Raw genomic sequence first — 15,969 nt, forward strand, 5'->3', positions numbered from 1 at the left:
TAAATTTTTATATGTAAATATTGTGTTACCTAACAAAAAGAATATAATAACCTATACTGTGTAGTAAGTGTATTATTTTAATAATTTCTTTTATCATAATCACGGATGGTCTATAAAAAGAATACCCATGAATAGAGACCCACTGTCAACCATTAGGAATGGTTATAAAGTAAAAGGAATACTTAAATAGCAATATAAGTACTTACACATCCAAATTTAGGGAGCATCTTCAGGACAGCCACAATATTTAAAAGATTTTTTTTTTTTTTTAAAGATTTATTTGAGAGAGAGCGAGCATATGGGAGCATGAGCGAGCAGCAAGGAGGGACAAAGGGAAGGGGAGGAGCTGACTCCCCACTGAGCAGGAGCCTGATAAAGGTCTGGATCCCAGGACCACAGGATCATGACATGAGCCAAAGGAAGCCCCTCAACTGACTGAACCACCCAGGCGCCCCTAAAAGATTTTTGGAACCTGTCTTGAGAGCTGGAGACACTGTTTTTAAAAGTCTTTAATGGTAAGAAATGTTAACAATTTAATTTAACTCGATTTTTGAAAAAAGAAACTCTTTCAGTGGTGCCTGGGTGGCTCAGTGGGTTAAGCCTCTGCCTTCAGCTCAGGTCATGATCTCAGGGTCCTAGGATCAAGCCCCACATCTGGCTCTCTGCTCTGCAGGGAGCCTGCTTCCTCCTCTCTGCCTACTTGTGACCTATGTGTGTCAAATTAATAAATAAAATCTTAAAAAAAAAAGGAAAAGAAAAAAGAAACTCTTCCAAAATCAAGTCCACCTAATGAGGTGAGTTAATAAACTGAATACTATTAAGTTAAAAATAAAGCATGACTGTAAGTAAGAATTATTTCATTATGTGGTTTAGTAACTGGCTCTGAAGCAATTAAACAAATGTTTTGATACACAGAATTACTGGAACAAACAGTTTTCAAAAGTATTTACTTAGAAATGCTCTAGTACCACTTCTTTAAAATAGTCACATATTCATAATCACATGTTATACTTAAAAAAAATCAAGCTCTTCTTAGCTGAATTTTACTTCCTCCTGAAGTATAAACAAAGTATTTTGTTCTCCATTTTCAGGATGAAAGAAAGCATGGAAAAATCAAATTGTGAAAAATAGAAATATACTAAAACAATATAAGCATCTAAAAAAATTCAAAATACTCAGTTTAACATTTTTTTTTTTTTTTTTAAGTACAATCTTGTCCTAGTACAAGATTAAAAGGAGAATAAGCATGAATGCTGTGTATCTTATAAGATACACTGGAGAAGATAAGATGAAAAGATAGTTGAAAAGTTGACAGTACAAAGGTAGTAACTGATTAGAAACAGACACATAATGTTAGCAATATGTACCAGAGAAGCTTAGGAGAGAAAAGGTGATCACTGGAAGACATAGAAAGCTAAAAATGGTGAAAGAACCATCTCTCTATTATGCTATTTAAGATGCATGGCTCTCATTCTTCATAATACACATTGGAAAAGTATCAATCTTCTCCATATGGATATCTTTATAGGTCACAGATATTGAGAACATGGGATTTTTAACATTCAATTTTATCCCATCAATATAAGAGAGTTTTACTTTTCTGTTTTTCTAGTAGTTTTTTTCTTTGCAAATAAAATGCACTTAGGGGGCACCTGGGTGACTCAGTTGGTTAAACGACTGCCTTCAGCTCAGGTCATGATCACGGAGTCCCAGGATGGAGTCCTGCATCAGACTCCCTGCTCAGTGGGGAGCCTGGTTCTCCCTCTGACCCTTTCAAACTCTCTCTCTCAAATAAATAAATAAGATATCTAAAAAGAAAAAAAAATGCACTTAGTCTCCGAGAATAACACTTTAAAAAAAACCCAATTTGAAGTTTTTAACTTAACTAAATTTAAAAATCAGTTACAGTTACATAATATTGAAGTTTACCATATCATCAAAGCTTGCGATATAGGCCCAATGCCCAGGAAATGGCTCATGGTTAGCATGGGCACCTGGAATTGATGGAAGAGTAGGTATCATGACTGATTGTAAAGGAATGAGGATTTCACTAAATGTTGGTTCTTCTACCAGCTTTTTAAGCATTTTAAAATGAGTGCTCATGCTTAATGTGGAACTACTTCCATCCACCTGGGGAAAGAAAACAGTACATTTTAATTTTCATGGGTTTACCTTGAATTACAGAACACTTATTCTCAACCAAAACAAATTTTTTACTTTTACAATATTTTAGTTACGATGGTTAAGCAGTCAGCAGTTTTCTAAGAGTTTGTTATATATCTCATTTACCCTCTGCACTCTTTTGCCTTATCAATAATAGTACCTATACCAGTGGACTTTTAATGACTAATAGAGATAATAAAGGCCTACAATCTATTTATCAGACATTCCAAAATCCAAAGAGCTGTGGAAATCAAGCCTTTTTTGTACCAAATCTCCTTAGGCAGCAAAATGATAACCTGAGCTTCTTACTTAGAGTAAAGATTACTACATTTCACTGCACAAACAGTTATGTAACTGATTATGGGATACTCTATCAGAATACTCTCAGTAGGGACACTGAATATTGAGTACATACACTATTATATTACCTTGAAAAATCTGAAAAATTCTGAATTCCTAAATGCAGCCTAGCTGGCCACAAAAATTTCAGATAAAGAACTGAAAAACTTGCACATGTAAAGCACTTAAAAAAGTGCCAGTGTTTAATAAATATTGGCCATTATCGTAACATTTGTTATTCAAATAGGACTAAAATAGATAACAAAAGCAGTTTACTCTTTCAAGGTTTTTATTGATGAAGGGAAGGTAAAAAAGAGATTAGTCTTTATTTTCTCACCTATAAACAGCTAATAGACTAAATATTTGTAAAGTGAAATCTAGCTATTTAACTGTAAAGACTCTCTTTCCCCTTCCTCCTAACTATCCTTATTCCTTACTTTTACCTTTTCTATACATATGTTTAGTGTTTCTTCCCTTCTATTTCCTTGAGTAAAAGAGTGTTACCCCTATAAGCGTGTTGTTCATAGTCAAGTATACTGAAAAAAGTAGTTATTAAACTAGATAATAACCATCTCCTTAGCTCCCTACAATACTATCAGCACCTCTATGCAGGAGAGCATGTCTTCTTTATCTTCGTTTCACTTAGCATTAATGCTGCCAAGAGGCAATGAAATAAGTATGTACTGGCAGAATGAAATGAAATGAAATGAAAACCAAAACTCCAATCATCTTTCCTCTCATATATGTAGGTTAATGTAATAAATTCTGAAAATTTAAAGATATGACACAAAACAATAACAGAAATGACTTTGAGTATTTTACATATTTATATTTTTACGACTTATTTCATACCCCTCTACTTAAATTACTTCTAATTAATATGGATAATTTACCCTCAGAATCTACACTAAGAAGAGCTTTAGAAATTTTAAAGACCATTTTATTAAGATAAATTGCATATTTTTAAGTATACAATTTAATGAATTTTTATGTATGTGTATACCTACTTATGTTAGAATTTTAACTTAATTAAATCGAATGAAAGAAAACCAGCTAAAATCATAAGAGAAGTTTTTTATAATGATCCAACACTGGTCTGTAAGTGGGAAGATTTATGATCATACCGGTTTATTGCACAATTCCAGAAGTTTGTCTGTTAGGCGAGTTGCATCTCCAATAAATTTTTCTAAGGATTTTTTCATATGAATAGCTTTATTTAGGATTTCCTTGCATCTGTTCACACGCATGGGATAAGAAGACTGTTATAAAAGAATTAATATAGTTTTATGAGAGATTTAAAAAACAAAACTGAACAGAATTTTGATAGATACAATTTAAAAAGTATTCATGATGAGAATTTATACTGATCAAATTTATACTGATCAAATTTCCTGGGAATCAATTTGGCAATGCTATCAACAACCACAAAAATGCTGTTATCCTATGACTTCATGAGTTCTCTTCTTACATTCTATCTTGGTGGAATAATGAGAAATAAGTATAAATATATATGTATCTAGATATATTTATTATAAGAGCAAAACAATAGAAATAGAGCAGTTAGATAAATTATAGAAAATAATTATAAGCTAACTACCATAGAACTTTATATAATTATTAAAATTGTGTCTTCAGAGAATATTTCATGCATAGGAACATGCTATGGTAAAAATGTTAGGTGAAATATAGCAAATTATATATCTCTATAATCCAAACTTAGCATTAAAATATGCATAGAAAATACACATACAAAAATACAGAAGAATATTAATAGTATTAGTGAATTTTAATTTTCCTTTTTATACCTGTGCATTTTCCAAATTCTCTAAAATATTTATAATTAAATATATTTACCATCTTATAAATACCCATTAATAATGCAATAAAGTTTTTCTATTATTAATAGCTTAAATTCGTAGCTTGGATAAAACACTTTGAAAAAATAGGCTAACATTTTATACCAAGCACTAACAGTTTATTTGACTTCATAGAGAAAAAACATACTGAATTCTTTGACCTTAACATTTTAGTCCTTTCATTTGATATGGTGAATATTTCTGAATTTTAACATGATACATAATGCTTTAATTTCTCTTGTTTTCAAATATTTAAAACTTATGTTTTGCTACTAATCTAAGAAACATTGGAACTTGCATCTTCATATTAGCATTAAATAATCAATGCCATATAAAATGGAAAAAGACACTACTGTGATTACTAGATTACCTTTGACACAGCTGTCATCATCCACATTGCTTGTTGAGGATAGGCTAGAAATACTTTAGCTATAATTTCCATCAAGACAACAAAAACTTCATCGTGAGAATGACAAATTCGGGAGATCAACTGTGAAAAAGCAGTCAAAAACTGATACGGTGCTAAGTGATTTGTGTGCTCTGTGATAACCTTGTTTATTTTAGCTAAATCATTTCTCATTTGTACACGATCAGAACGGCCAGCTGGAAAAAAATCAAAGTTAAAAAAATAAGAAAAAAACAGTGTATCAGTTCATTTTACAGAAGAAAAATTTTGTTTTAAAAAGGCTTTACAAGGAGTGCCTGGGTGGCTCAGTGGGGTAAGGCCTCTGCCTTAGGCTCAGGTCATGATAGCACAGTCCTGGGATTGAGCCCCGAGTAGGGCTCTCTGCTCGGCAGGGAGCCTGCTTCTCCCTCTCTCTCTCTCTCTCTCTCTGCCTGCCTCTCTGCCTACTTGTGATCTCTTGGCTGCCAAATAAATAAATAAAATCTTAAAAAAAAAAAAAAAAGGCTTACAATATATGTTATTCCCACACCTAAAACTAGATCACTTGCCAATTTGTGAACATAGTTGTTTTTGTCTAAATAGGAAAACATATTTCGGGCCATTAAAAAACTCAAGGGCTATTAATTTTCACTAGAAACACAGAACAAGTCTCACTCCACTATAACTTTTATGGTAAATTATTTGGCTTAAACTAGTATTTCTCAATATGTATTAGGTTCAGGAAGGATTAAGTAGATTCTCATTTGCAGCCTTGAACTGCAACAACTTATGTCTATGTGTTCAGTGTTTCTCCTCTTTGTTAATATTCTTGCTCACATTTATATTCAATTTAAATTATCAAACTCATTCCTAGCTTTTTTAAGTTAGACTGTCAAGCCAATGTCACTTTATACCAAAGTTAAAATTTTTCTTATCCCTGGGGCGCCTGGGTGGCTCAGTGGGTTGGGCCGCTGCCTTCGGCTCAGGTCATGATCCCAGGGTCCTGGGATCAAGTCCCACATCGGGCTCTTTGCCTGCTTCTTCCTCTCTCTCTTTCAGCCTGCCTCTCTGCCTACTTGTGATCTCTGTCTGTCAAATAAATAAATAAAATCTTTAAAAAAAATTTTTTTTTCTTATCCCTTAAAACTTTTACATAAAAAATTATACCTTTTTCCCATTCATATGCTTTAGCACCAAAATCAAGCCATAGTGATAACATTCGTGGCATTGACTGATATATGAATTGGTTTCCATATTGAAGAGATCTGCAATTATATAGAAAAGATGCTATTAACATAGTGCTCTTTTTTACATTATAAGTGTTAAAATGTAAAGACTTAAACTATCACTTGACAGATATAAACAGAAAATGTTTGCGCAAGATCAAATAATTATCCAAAAGTATCCTTGACATGGGGCACCTGGGTGGCTCAGTTGGTTAAGTGTCTGCCTTTGGCTCAGGTCATGATCTCGGGGTCCTGGGATTGGCCCGCATTAGACTCCTTGCTCAGCTTGCTTCTCCTCCTGCCCCTCCCTCCTGTGCTCATATGCTCACTTGCTCTCTCAAATAAACAAAATCTTAAAAAGAATGAGTGGAATGTCATTATTACTTCTTAGGAAATAATATGTGAAAATATAAACAGGCATGAGATAATATGCTATGTAATTATAATACACTAATATATAAAATCAAGTTGTATTTTACCTGTTACCTAGTCTAAGAGATAAGCTCTTTCTAGAAGTCTAATGTCAAAAGTATTTTCATATATAGTATTTCTTAGCAGAATGGGCAGAAAGGAGACATTCCACTGGTAATTATAACCAATAAATATATTACATTTAGGGTCTTCTGGAATTTTATAGGGGGGACTCAGGAGATTAGGGTCTGGAATGGGAAGGACAATTAATTTTCATTGTATAATATTGGTACTACTGAATTTAAAAATATAAATGCACCTTACTTTTTCCATTAATAAATTATTTTTTAAAAGGAATAAAGATTGATATAAAGAAAAACTTAATATCTAATCTAAGGTTAAAGACTGAATCAGTGGTAAAGCAGAAAACATCCTGAATATGCTAAAATCTGTGAAAACAGTTCAAGATCAAGAGTCTGTTTTACATATTTCATCAGCACATATCAGTTCTCACACTTACCTGCCAAAATGAAGAACTATATACCGAATGAGATCACCTTGCTTTTCCATTTTGTTGTCTGTGACCATGGGCATCAATTTGTCATAGTACTTGGCAAGGTAAAAATGCCCATCCTCCCACTCTGGCAGAAATAAGGTCACATCCTATAAAAGACAACACCAGATACTCACCTAAGAAAACCCTATACTATACTGGGAAATAAAGTATGAATAGATGATTAGGGATCAAAAAGTATAAGAGCCACATGTAAGCAGAGCAAAGTCAAAGGCAGAATGATTCTTTCATTTAGATAAAGAATTATCTTAGAAAGGTTTTCTCGGGATGGCTGGTTGGTTCTAGTGAGTTGTCCACTGGCCAACATGAAACAGTGTTGGGATAATTAGCTATTTAAGGAAAGAAAACTCCATTTATATTGCTACATTATATGTCATCAAAATAATTTCCAGATTGACTAAAGTATTCTATGAAAGTATTTATATGTATGTTTTTATTATCAAAAAGATCTCTGTGAAAGGAAAATATCAAAGCTCTGAGGATAGGGCTTTAGGAGCATAAAAATATGGTTAAAAAAATTACACTGTATTTTTTCCCAAGATCTTTCATGGGTTATTGCCCTTCTTCCCAACTCCTTTAAAATCAGGTTTCTAAGAATTCATCTCTCATTCACTCTTCAAACTATTTCATGGTTTCGGTCTTTGGCATTCCCCAAAAGCAACACCTTGCATCTAAAAGATCCTTCCCAGTTCTGATCTCATTTGAACTCTCTTCAGCATCTGTTTCTGTTGTCCACACCACTTACTCTTTGAAATACTTTCTTCTCTTGGCTTTAGTGAGGCCACAATCTTCCAAGTTTTCTCCTACCTTTCTGGCCGTTTCTACTCTGTCCCCTGTTCATTTCCTTTCCCTTTCCCTGCCTTTTAAGTATTTGTGTATTTATTTTAAAAACAATACTATTTGAAATGTGATGGAAACAAAACATACAGAATGGCAGACTATCAAAAAATTTTTTGAGGGGTGTCTGGGTGGCTCAGTCATTGAGCATCTGCCTTCCACTCAGGTCATGATCCCAGCGTCCTGGGATTGAGCCCTGCATCGGCCTCCCTGCTTGGCGGAAACACTGTTTTTCCCTCTCCCCCTGCTTCTGTTATCCTCTCTTGCATGTCTCTCTCTGTCAAACAAATAAAATCTTAAAAAAAAATTTTTTTTTTAAATGAAGTTCTACTCTTAATTCAAGCAAGTATGAGAACATAGTTTGAACTAGGAACATAAATGAGATCTTGAGTTTTCCCTGAACCTAATCCTGCAAATATACAGACAGCACCCTGTCTGCAGAGGGAGGAGAGAATGACATGACTAGATATATGGAACAGATGCTGAATTCATATGCCCAACCAGGCACAGCATCCCTCCCCCATCTAGTCATAGAAGCAAAGGGAATAAGGCAACATATTAAAATTTCTTTTAAAAAGTATTTCTCGGGCTGGTTTACCATCATTTTACCCTCCTTTCCTCTTACCTGTCTCCTCCTTTCTTCTTTTCTGGTTTAAGTCTTTAATATTTATTTTGGAAAATAAAATTTACATACAGAAAAAAACACAAATCTTATAGTTTGATCAATTATCACATCTAGATCTTTTGTTTGTCTGGATATCTTCCATTTCTCTCATCACTGTCATGTTTTCCTCTAGGCTTAAGCAAATTTATGGTAGTGATTTTATTTATTTATTTATAAAAAGATTTTATTTACTTATTTAATGGAGAGGGTGAGGGAGAGAGCACAAGCAAGGGCAGTGGCTGGCAGAGGGAGAGGGAGAAGCGGGATTCCTGGTGAGCAGGAGCCAGATGCAGGGTTGATCCCAGGACCCTGGAATCATGACCTGAGCTGAAGGCAAATGCTCAATCAACTGAGCCACCCGGGCACCCCTATGACAGTAATTTTAAAGTCCTTATCTAAAACATATTTATGACAGGTGTTTTAAAGTCATTTTCTGCCCATTCCATCATCTCTAACATATCTGGGCCTATTGCTATTGACTGACATTTCTTTGTGTATGGCTCATAAATTCTCTCTTTTACATATCGAGTGATTTTTTTTACTGGATGCCAGACATAGATCATTTTATGTTGTTGAGTTTTAGATTTTGTTATTTTCCTTTAAAGAGTGGCAGACTTTGATTGGGTAGGCAGTAATGTTATTTGCAAATGAGCTTAATCCTTTTAATGTATTGATGCTTTTTTAGGATGGACGTAGAGAAGCCTTTAGTCGCCCTTTGAGAGTTTCTATATATCATGTATGCAATGATGCCTCTTGCCTAGCTGATAGAATGCTGAATGATTCTCAATCCTATGTAAGCTCTGGAAATTGTTGCTGTTGTTGTTGTTCTTCTTTTTTTTAAAAGACTTTATCTATTTATTTGACAGAGAGAGAGAGAAAGTGAGAGAGGGAACACAAGAAGGGGGAGTGGGAGAAGCAGGCTCCCCACTGAGGAGGGAGCCCGATACAGGGCTCAATGTCAGGATCTGGGATCATGACCTGAGCTGAAAGCAACGCTTAATGACTGAGCCACCCAGACACCCTGGAAATTATTCTTTTTATAGCACTCCCGATTCTCAACCCCCAGGTCACTGTTCTTTCCCTGATAATTGTTTCCAGCCAGGCCTCACAGAGAGTTGAGTTCTGCCTGCATAGCTCAGAATTAGGCCAAAGATGCAGTGGGATTCCTGCACAGATCTGGAACTGTCTCTGTTGAACTCCTTTTTCTCACTTTGCCTCACAAATTCTAAAAGTCATCTGCTCTTACTTTATTTCTGAGCTTCTACATTCTTTGTTTTCACTTCTGCTCTTTTTTAGTTCCTTTCCTAACTCCTTAAGATGAATACTTAACTCATTAATTTTGGGGCTTTATTTTCCTCTAACACATAAATAAAAATTTTATATTCTTTTAAAGAATGGCTTTACGCAAATTCTACAGGACTTTTTTTAAAAGTTTTAATTGTTTTTAGAAATCTCTACACCCAATGTGGGCCTTGAACTCATAATCCCAACATCAAGAATCATATGCTTTTCCAACTAAGCCAGTCAGATGCGACCCCCATCCTACAGATTTTGTTATGTCAGATTTTATTATCATTCAGTTTATTATAATTATTTTATCATTACAGATAACTTCTCAATTTCCACTGCAACTTCTTTTTGACTCATGGGTTATTAGGAAGTATCTCCCTTATAATACCATTCATGTAAAGTTTAATACTTAGTAAGGAAGGTATGCATTGTGTTTCTTTAAAATATTTCAGAATACAGTGTGGTTAACTTTGAGGAGGGTGAAAGGGTGGATCCTAGAGTGTTAATAATGTTCTACTTTTTGACCTGGGTGGTGGTTTCTTGAGTGTTTTTCCTTTGTGTTAATTCTTATGTTCTCCACATATTAAAAAGTAAAAAAGTTTCCTGGCTATTTTTATACATGTGTTCTTCCACATGGACTTTAAAATCATTTTATACATTTTTCTGAGGCACCTGGGTAGCTCAGTTGGATAAGTGTCTGCCTTTGGTTCAGGTCATGATCCCAGATTCCTGGGATGGAGCCCCACATATGGCTCCCTGCTTGGCCAAGAGCCTGCTTTTCCCTCTCCCGTTGCCTGCTGCTCCCCCTGCTTGTGTGCTCTCTCTGTCAAATAAATAAATAAAATCTTTAAAAATAAATAAAATAAAATCATTTTATACATTTTCAAAATTTAAAAAAAAAAAGATTGAGTTCTTAATGAAACTGCATTATACATGTACTTGCCTTATATTTTTTCATAACTGCATTGCTTTCAAAGTTAGCTGTTTCTTCCATAAATCGGCCCACTAGTAGCATAGCTCGGCCATGGATTAACATGTTCTTACTCTCAGTTGGTGTTTTATTTTCAGGAAAACACAATTCAACACCCTTCTGAAGAACAATTAGTGCCTGATGAACATCACCCTAAAAGGAAAATGGCAACAACAAGCCTTTTAAGATATTTCTGTTTTCTGAAAAACAAAGTCATTAGTACTTGAAGTTCATTAAGTATGTTTTATGTATAAATTTTTTAATTTCATGTTCATCTCTCATTTCCCTCCTACGAAAGTAAAATCTTAAAAAGGAAGCATTGCTTCATTTCATAGAGAACTCGTATTCATTCATCTATTCACTCATTTTTATGGTCAATAGAAGTACAAGGAACTGAGGATATATATAGATGACTGGGGCTAAACAAACATGAATAAATCAAAATTTCTGGCTTAATAAAGTTCATAATCAAGTGAGGAAACAGATGATGTAAAACAGCAATACAACGTTAAAAACTATTAACAGAGGAAAATATATAGGTATTACTAAGGACAGAGAAGGGAATCCCCTAAATCTATGTGAAGATAAAGAAAAATGAAGGAGAACAGCATTCAGGAAAAGTTACCAAATGAGAAAAATTTGAATTAGGTTTTAAAGAATGAGTAGCAATCTTCCTGGAAGTGAGTGAATTCAGGGAAGGACATTCTTGGTAAAAGAAGTAACAATTTGTGGCGCCTAGATGGCTCAGTGGGTTCAAACCTCTGCCTTCGGCTCAGGTCATGATCTCAAGGTCCTGGGATAGAGCCCCACATCGGGCTCTCTGCTCAGCAGGGATCCTGCTTCCCTCTCTCTCTCTGCCTGCTTCTCTGCCTACTTGAGATCTCTGTCTGTAAAATGAATAAATAAAATCTTTAAAAAAAAAAAAAGAAGTAATAATTTGGAGCACCTCGGTAGCTCAGTCCGTTAAGCATCTGACTCTCAATCTTAGCTCAGGTCTTGATCTCAGGGTTAAGGAAAAAAAAAAAAAAAGGAATAATAAGTCTACTTGGAAAAGGTGAATTTTAGCTAAAGCCTAAAGGATTTGAGGTAGTGAGTGATACATGAAGCTGAAGAGGTGGACTGGAACTCAATCAGAAAAAGCCTTGTATATTTTCTAGAGTTCAGACTTCAACATAAAGGGATGAAGAATACTTCAAAAAATTTTAATAAGAGGAGCTACATAATTCAATGTGCATTTTAAAAAGATCACAAACTAGAGTCATGTGCATAGAGAAATAGGGAGACTGAAATAAAAAGGCTATTAATATTATTAGAGGCTATAAATGCTAAGAGCATGAATGAAAGCACAGATAAGTAAGAGAAGACTCAAAAGATGTTTTCTTTTTAACTTTCAAATATGCAATAAGTCATTATTAACTACAGCTACTATGCTGTACAGTATACTATGACATTTATTTTATAACTTGAAGTTTGTATCAAAATATCAAAAGATGGGGTGCTAGGTGGCTCAGTTGGTAGGGCATGGAACTCTTTTTTTTTCTTTAAAGAGAGTGTGTGTGAGGTTCTATCTCACAACCCTGAGATCATGAGATCATGATCTGAGCTAAAATCAAGAGTCAGAAGATTAACCAGCTGAGTTACCCAGGCACCCCAAGCCTGCAACTCTTGATCTCAGGGTTGTGAGTTTGAGATTCAGGTTGGAGGTAGAGTTTACTTAAAGAAAAAAAATCAAAAGATATTTCGAAGGAAAATTTAGTCTCCACCTGCAGGTGGAAATGAGGGAGAGGAAGAAGTTCAAAATGATGCCTAGATTTGTGTCTTAGATGAGAGGATACAAAGAATTCTATTTAGAAAAACAAAGAATATAGGAGAAGCAGTTATTGAGTGGTAAATCATCAACTGCATTTTGAACACATTGAATTTAAGGTATTACAATACATAGACTAGTACTAGCTCAGAAAACGACCAGCTTCTGACAAGTATAGGCTGAATCATTATTTTTGCCTCCGTAATCACAGATGGAACCAGCTGTAGCTGCTAAATGTCAACTTCAGAACATGCAATGCTTACGACTAATTCTAGACTGGTTGCAAGCATAAGAGATATGTAAGTAATAACAATTTAAATCTGGCCCATAATCTTTGCAAGTAGTTCAGATACTCAAAAAGCCTCCTTTTCATTACTATTGCTTCAATCTAGGGATGGCTAGGAACTTTTTTTCTTATACTAAGTCTTTTCTGATAGGCTAGATCAGAAATTAATCTTGACAATACAAGTGGACTAATTATCTACCAAGGATGTTGGTAGTGAACAATGTTATTTTCATTTAAGAAATATTTTTTGAGTGCCTACTATGTGCTCCACGTATATATATGGGAGGTAAAAGCAAAGTAAAAATTGGCTGCTTCCTTCAAGGGGGAAAAAATAAGGAAAAGAGATGAAAACTGAAGGAACTGCACTTTCAACTTGAAATGGAAAGACATTTAGGAACTTCAGGAAAGAAGGAATAGTTTCTTCTTATGGTAGAATTATGGTAGAATGATAAAAAACGACAGAAAATGACTCTTAATGTGGATTAGCGATAATCTACAATAGAATACATATACATGATGACGTTCTCTTGGCCATTACCTTGGACCATAGCCACTTTGCCCTTTCGACATACAGTTCGGCAAGTCGTGATTCTCCAGCATTAAGGAGAGCATTGTAGGCTGTCTGGTGGTGACCGGCTTTTCTAGCTACTCTGGCACTCTGTAGCCAGCATTCTCCAACCATTTCATTGTAATCTGGTCTATATGAATGTGACAAAAACAGGGGGAAAGAGCATTAAGTATATTCAACAATTTAACTAAAAATATCTCTTCCTAACATGGAACCTTCTCAATTACTATTTCAAAGAAATCAAAGAAGATTAATTTGTTAAAAAACTGATTTTAATTTTCTTAGCGTGTTTAATTTTTTCAGTAATAAGTCTATGAAAACTCTAATACTGACTTGTATCTGTATCTCTCCCAGATATTTTAACAATAAAAATGATACACTGCATATGAAAGTAATTTTCGAGCTCTAGGTTCATTTCAACTTACACAGTATTGCTTTGACAAATTATAACAGAAAAATATATATTGGAGAAAAAATTAAGAAAGATAAATACTCCCAAGTAATATGCAAATATAAATATAATAGAAATTCATGATTACTGACATGCAAAAAAAAAAAAGAAATATGAAAAACCTTTTGTTGAGACTTAATAAAGCTCTCCGGAGAGCCAGGATGGGCTCTTTGGCTCTGTAGGAATTCTGGGTCATTTCTAGTCGAGCTACCCAGTTTAGAGAATCTTCTTGAGAACTGTCACCTGGCAACTGGTGAAAAAGTGGTCTGATGCTATGCTCCAACTCACACAACATGTGCAACCTGGAGACAGATAGAGCCCATGTTAAAATGTTATCATATTCAGCCTATTAATCTCATATACAAAGTAAACACTCAAATTAGCCATGAAGAATCTGAAATGTGGGGGCATCTGGGTGGCTCAGTAGGTTATGCCTCTGCCTTCGGCTCAAGTCATGATCCCCAGGGTCCTGGGACTGAGCTGCGCGCATCAGGCTCTCTGCTCAACAGGGAGCCTCCTTTCCACCCTGCTCTCTCTGCCTGCCTTGTCATCTCTATCCATCAAACAGATAAATAAAATCTTAAAAAAAAAGGGGGAATCTGAAATGTGAGGATTTCTTTGGAAGAACTTTAGCCATTATATATTCTTGGTATATAAACAGTAACATTTTTATCTATTTAAATTGGATATAAAACACAACTTATATTGATTCAAATGTTTAGTGGTTTGCTATGGTCCCCAAATCCCTATTAATTAAATTGGAGAAGAGTATATAAAACTAAATTCAAGTGTATGAAAATCAAATTTTATTACCTATATAACAACAAAAAATATATATATGTCCATTATAATAAAAAGAAATATGTGCATATACTGCTGGTGCATCTGTAAGAGGACCAGACATAGTAGATGCTGGCAAAAAAATGTGAAATGATCAATTTTTTTCTAAGAATGATGGAAACACTCATGACACACACTACCTTTTTTCCATTTATAATACTCAGTGTCTATGACTCAGTGTTCAAGGACACAGTTGAGCAGCTACAGAAAAGAATCTCAGTGGTCCAATCTACAGTTTCATTAAGCTACACCAAAGGGGCCAATACAAACTACAGTAAATTCTTCTAAATTAAAGAAAAAAAAATGTTCTGAAGTATTTTTTAAATTATAACATCTATTATTTTCCTCAGGTGAACTAACATACCTGAAATGTTTTTCATTTTCTTCCTTACCTCTAAAAGTTAATTTTCCTTTCTACTAGATAATGCCTATATTTTTGGCGAGGAAAATGTCAAATGCATTTCTAAATAAGAAGGAGAAGAAACTAACAAGTACTGAGCACCAAAGTGCCAGGGCACAGAGGTCTACACTGCTTAGGTTAGTTACAGAGCAAGTACAATATGACATTACAAAAGGATGAATATAAAATATTTTTCTTATTTTTTAGAAGTCTCTCATAATTCCCTTTCCAATGAAAGGAATATGTATTAGAATATTTTTTAAAAACTAAAGGGTGAGGGGCACCTGGGTGGCTCAGTTGGTACAGCATGTGACTCTTGATCTCAGGGTTGTGAGTTCGAGTCCCATGGTGGGCATAGAGATTACTTAAAAACTAAACAAAACAAAACAAATATAAGGTGATTTGAGATAAAGGAATAAAAGAGCCATTGTGTGTAGATACACAGGATACCAAATATACTATCACTTATTTACTAACCAAAATGTTCCAAGTCTGTGTCAGAAGACAAGTTATACACCAGGAATATAAAGATGGAAACCCCGCATATACCTCACAATATATTCATATCCTCGTTGGTAAGAGCCTCTTTCAAAGCTTGCAGCTGAAAGAGGTACAATTTGTTCTGCTCTCACTAGTTTCAGCGTGTCATAAAAAGCTGTGATATCTCTTTTTTTGGCTGATAATAATAGCTGTCCCAGTCTGACACTCCATGTTGTAGATTTCCCATCTGAAAAATAAACGTAAAGCCCCTAAACAAGCTTTATTTCATTTGGTAAAATGGTCAGCAGAAATACTGAAACAGATGGTTTCATTATACTTTGAAAAACTGAACAAGGCAATTATAAGACAAGCTGAAAGATTAATTATAGATGTTACTTAGCTACTTAAGTCTGAATATTTAT

General features: G+C 34.5%; 1 protein-coding gene across 3 annotated transcripts in view; it reads right to left on the reverse strand.

Annotated features, from left to right (window-relative positions):
- Positions 1-15,969, reverse strand: part of ATR (ATR checkpoint kinase) — a 97,482-nt gene that overhangs the window by 14,020 nt on the left and 67,493 nt on the right. For all 3 annotated transcript variants that reach the window (XM_082712926.1, XM_082712927.1, XM_082712928.1), the window contains 9 exons: positions 15,617-15,794; positions 13,950-14,129; positions 13,347-13,506; positions 10,689-10,868; positions 6,901-7,043; positions 5,911-6,008; positions 4,729-4,961; positions 3,627-3,761; positions 1,930-2,130 (listed from right to left, as the gene is read on the reverse strand). In XM_082712926.1, coding sequence (XP_082569052.1) covers positions 1,930-2,130; positions 3,627-3,761; positions 4,729-4,961; positions 5,911-6,008; positions 6,901-7,043; positions 10,689-10,868; positions 13,347-13,506; positions 13,950-14,129; positions 15,617-15,794 — 1,508 coding nt within the window. The remainder of the gene's footprint in view (positions 1-1,929; positions 2,131-3,626; positions 3,762-4,728; positions 4,962-5,910; positions 6,009-6,900; positions 7,044-10,688; positions 10,869-13,346; positions 13,507-13,949; positions 14,130-15,616; positions 15,795-15,969) is intronic.

This window comes from Mustela nivalis (genome assembly GCF_964662115.1).
Source record: "Mustela nivalis genome assembly, chromosome: 1".
NCBI lineage: Eukaryota > Metazoa > Chordata > Mammalia > Carnivora > Mustelidae > Mustela > Mustela nivalis.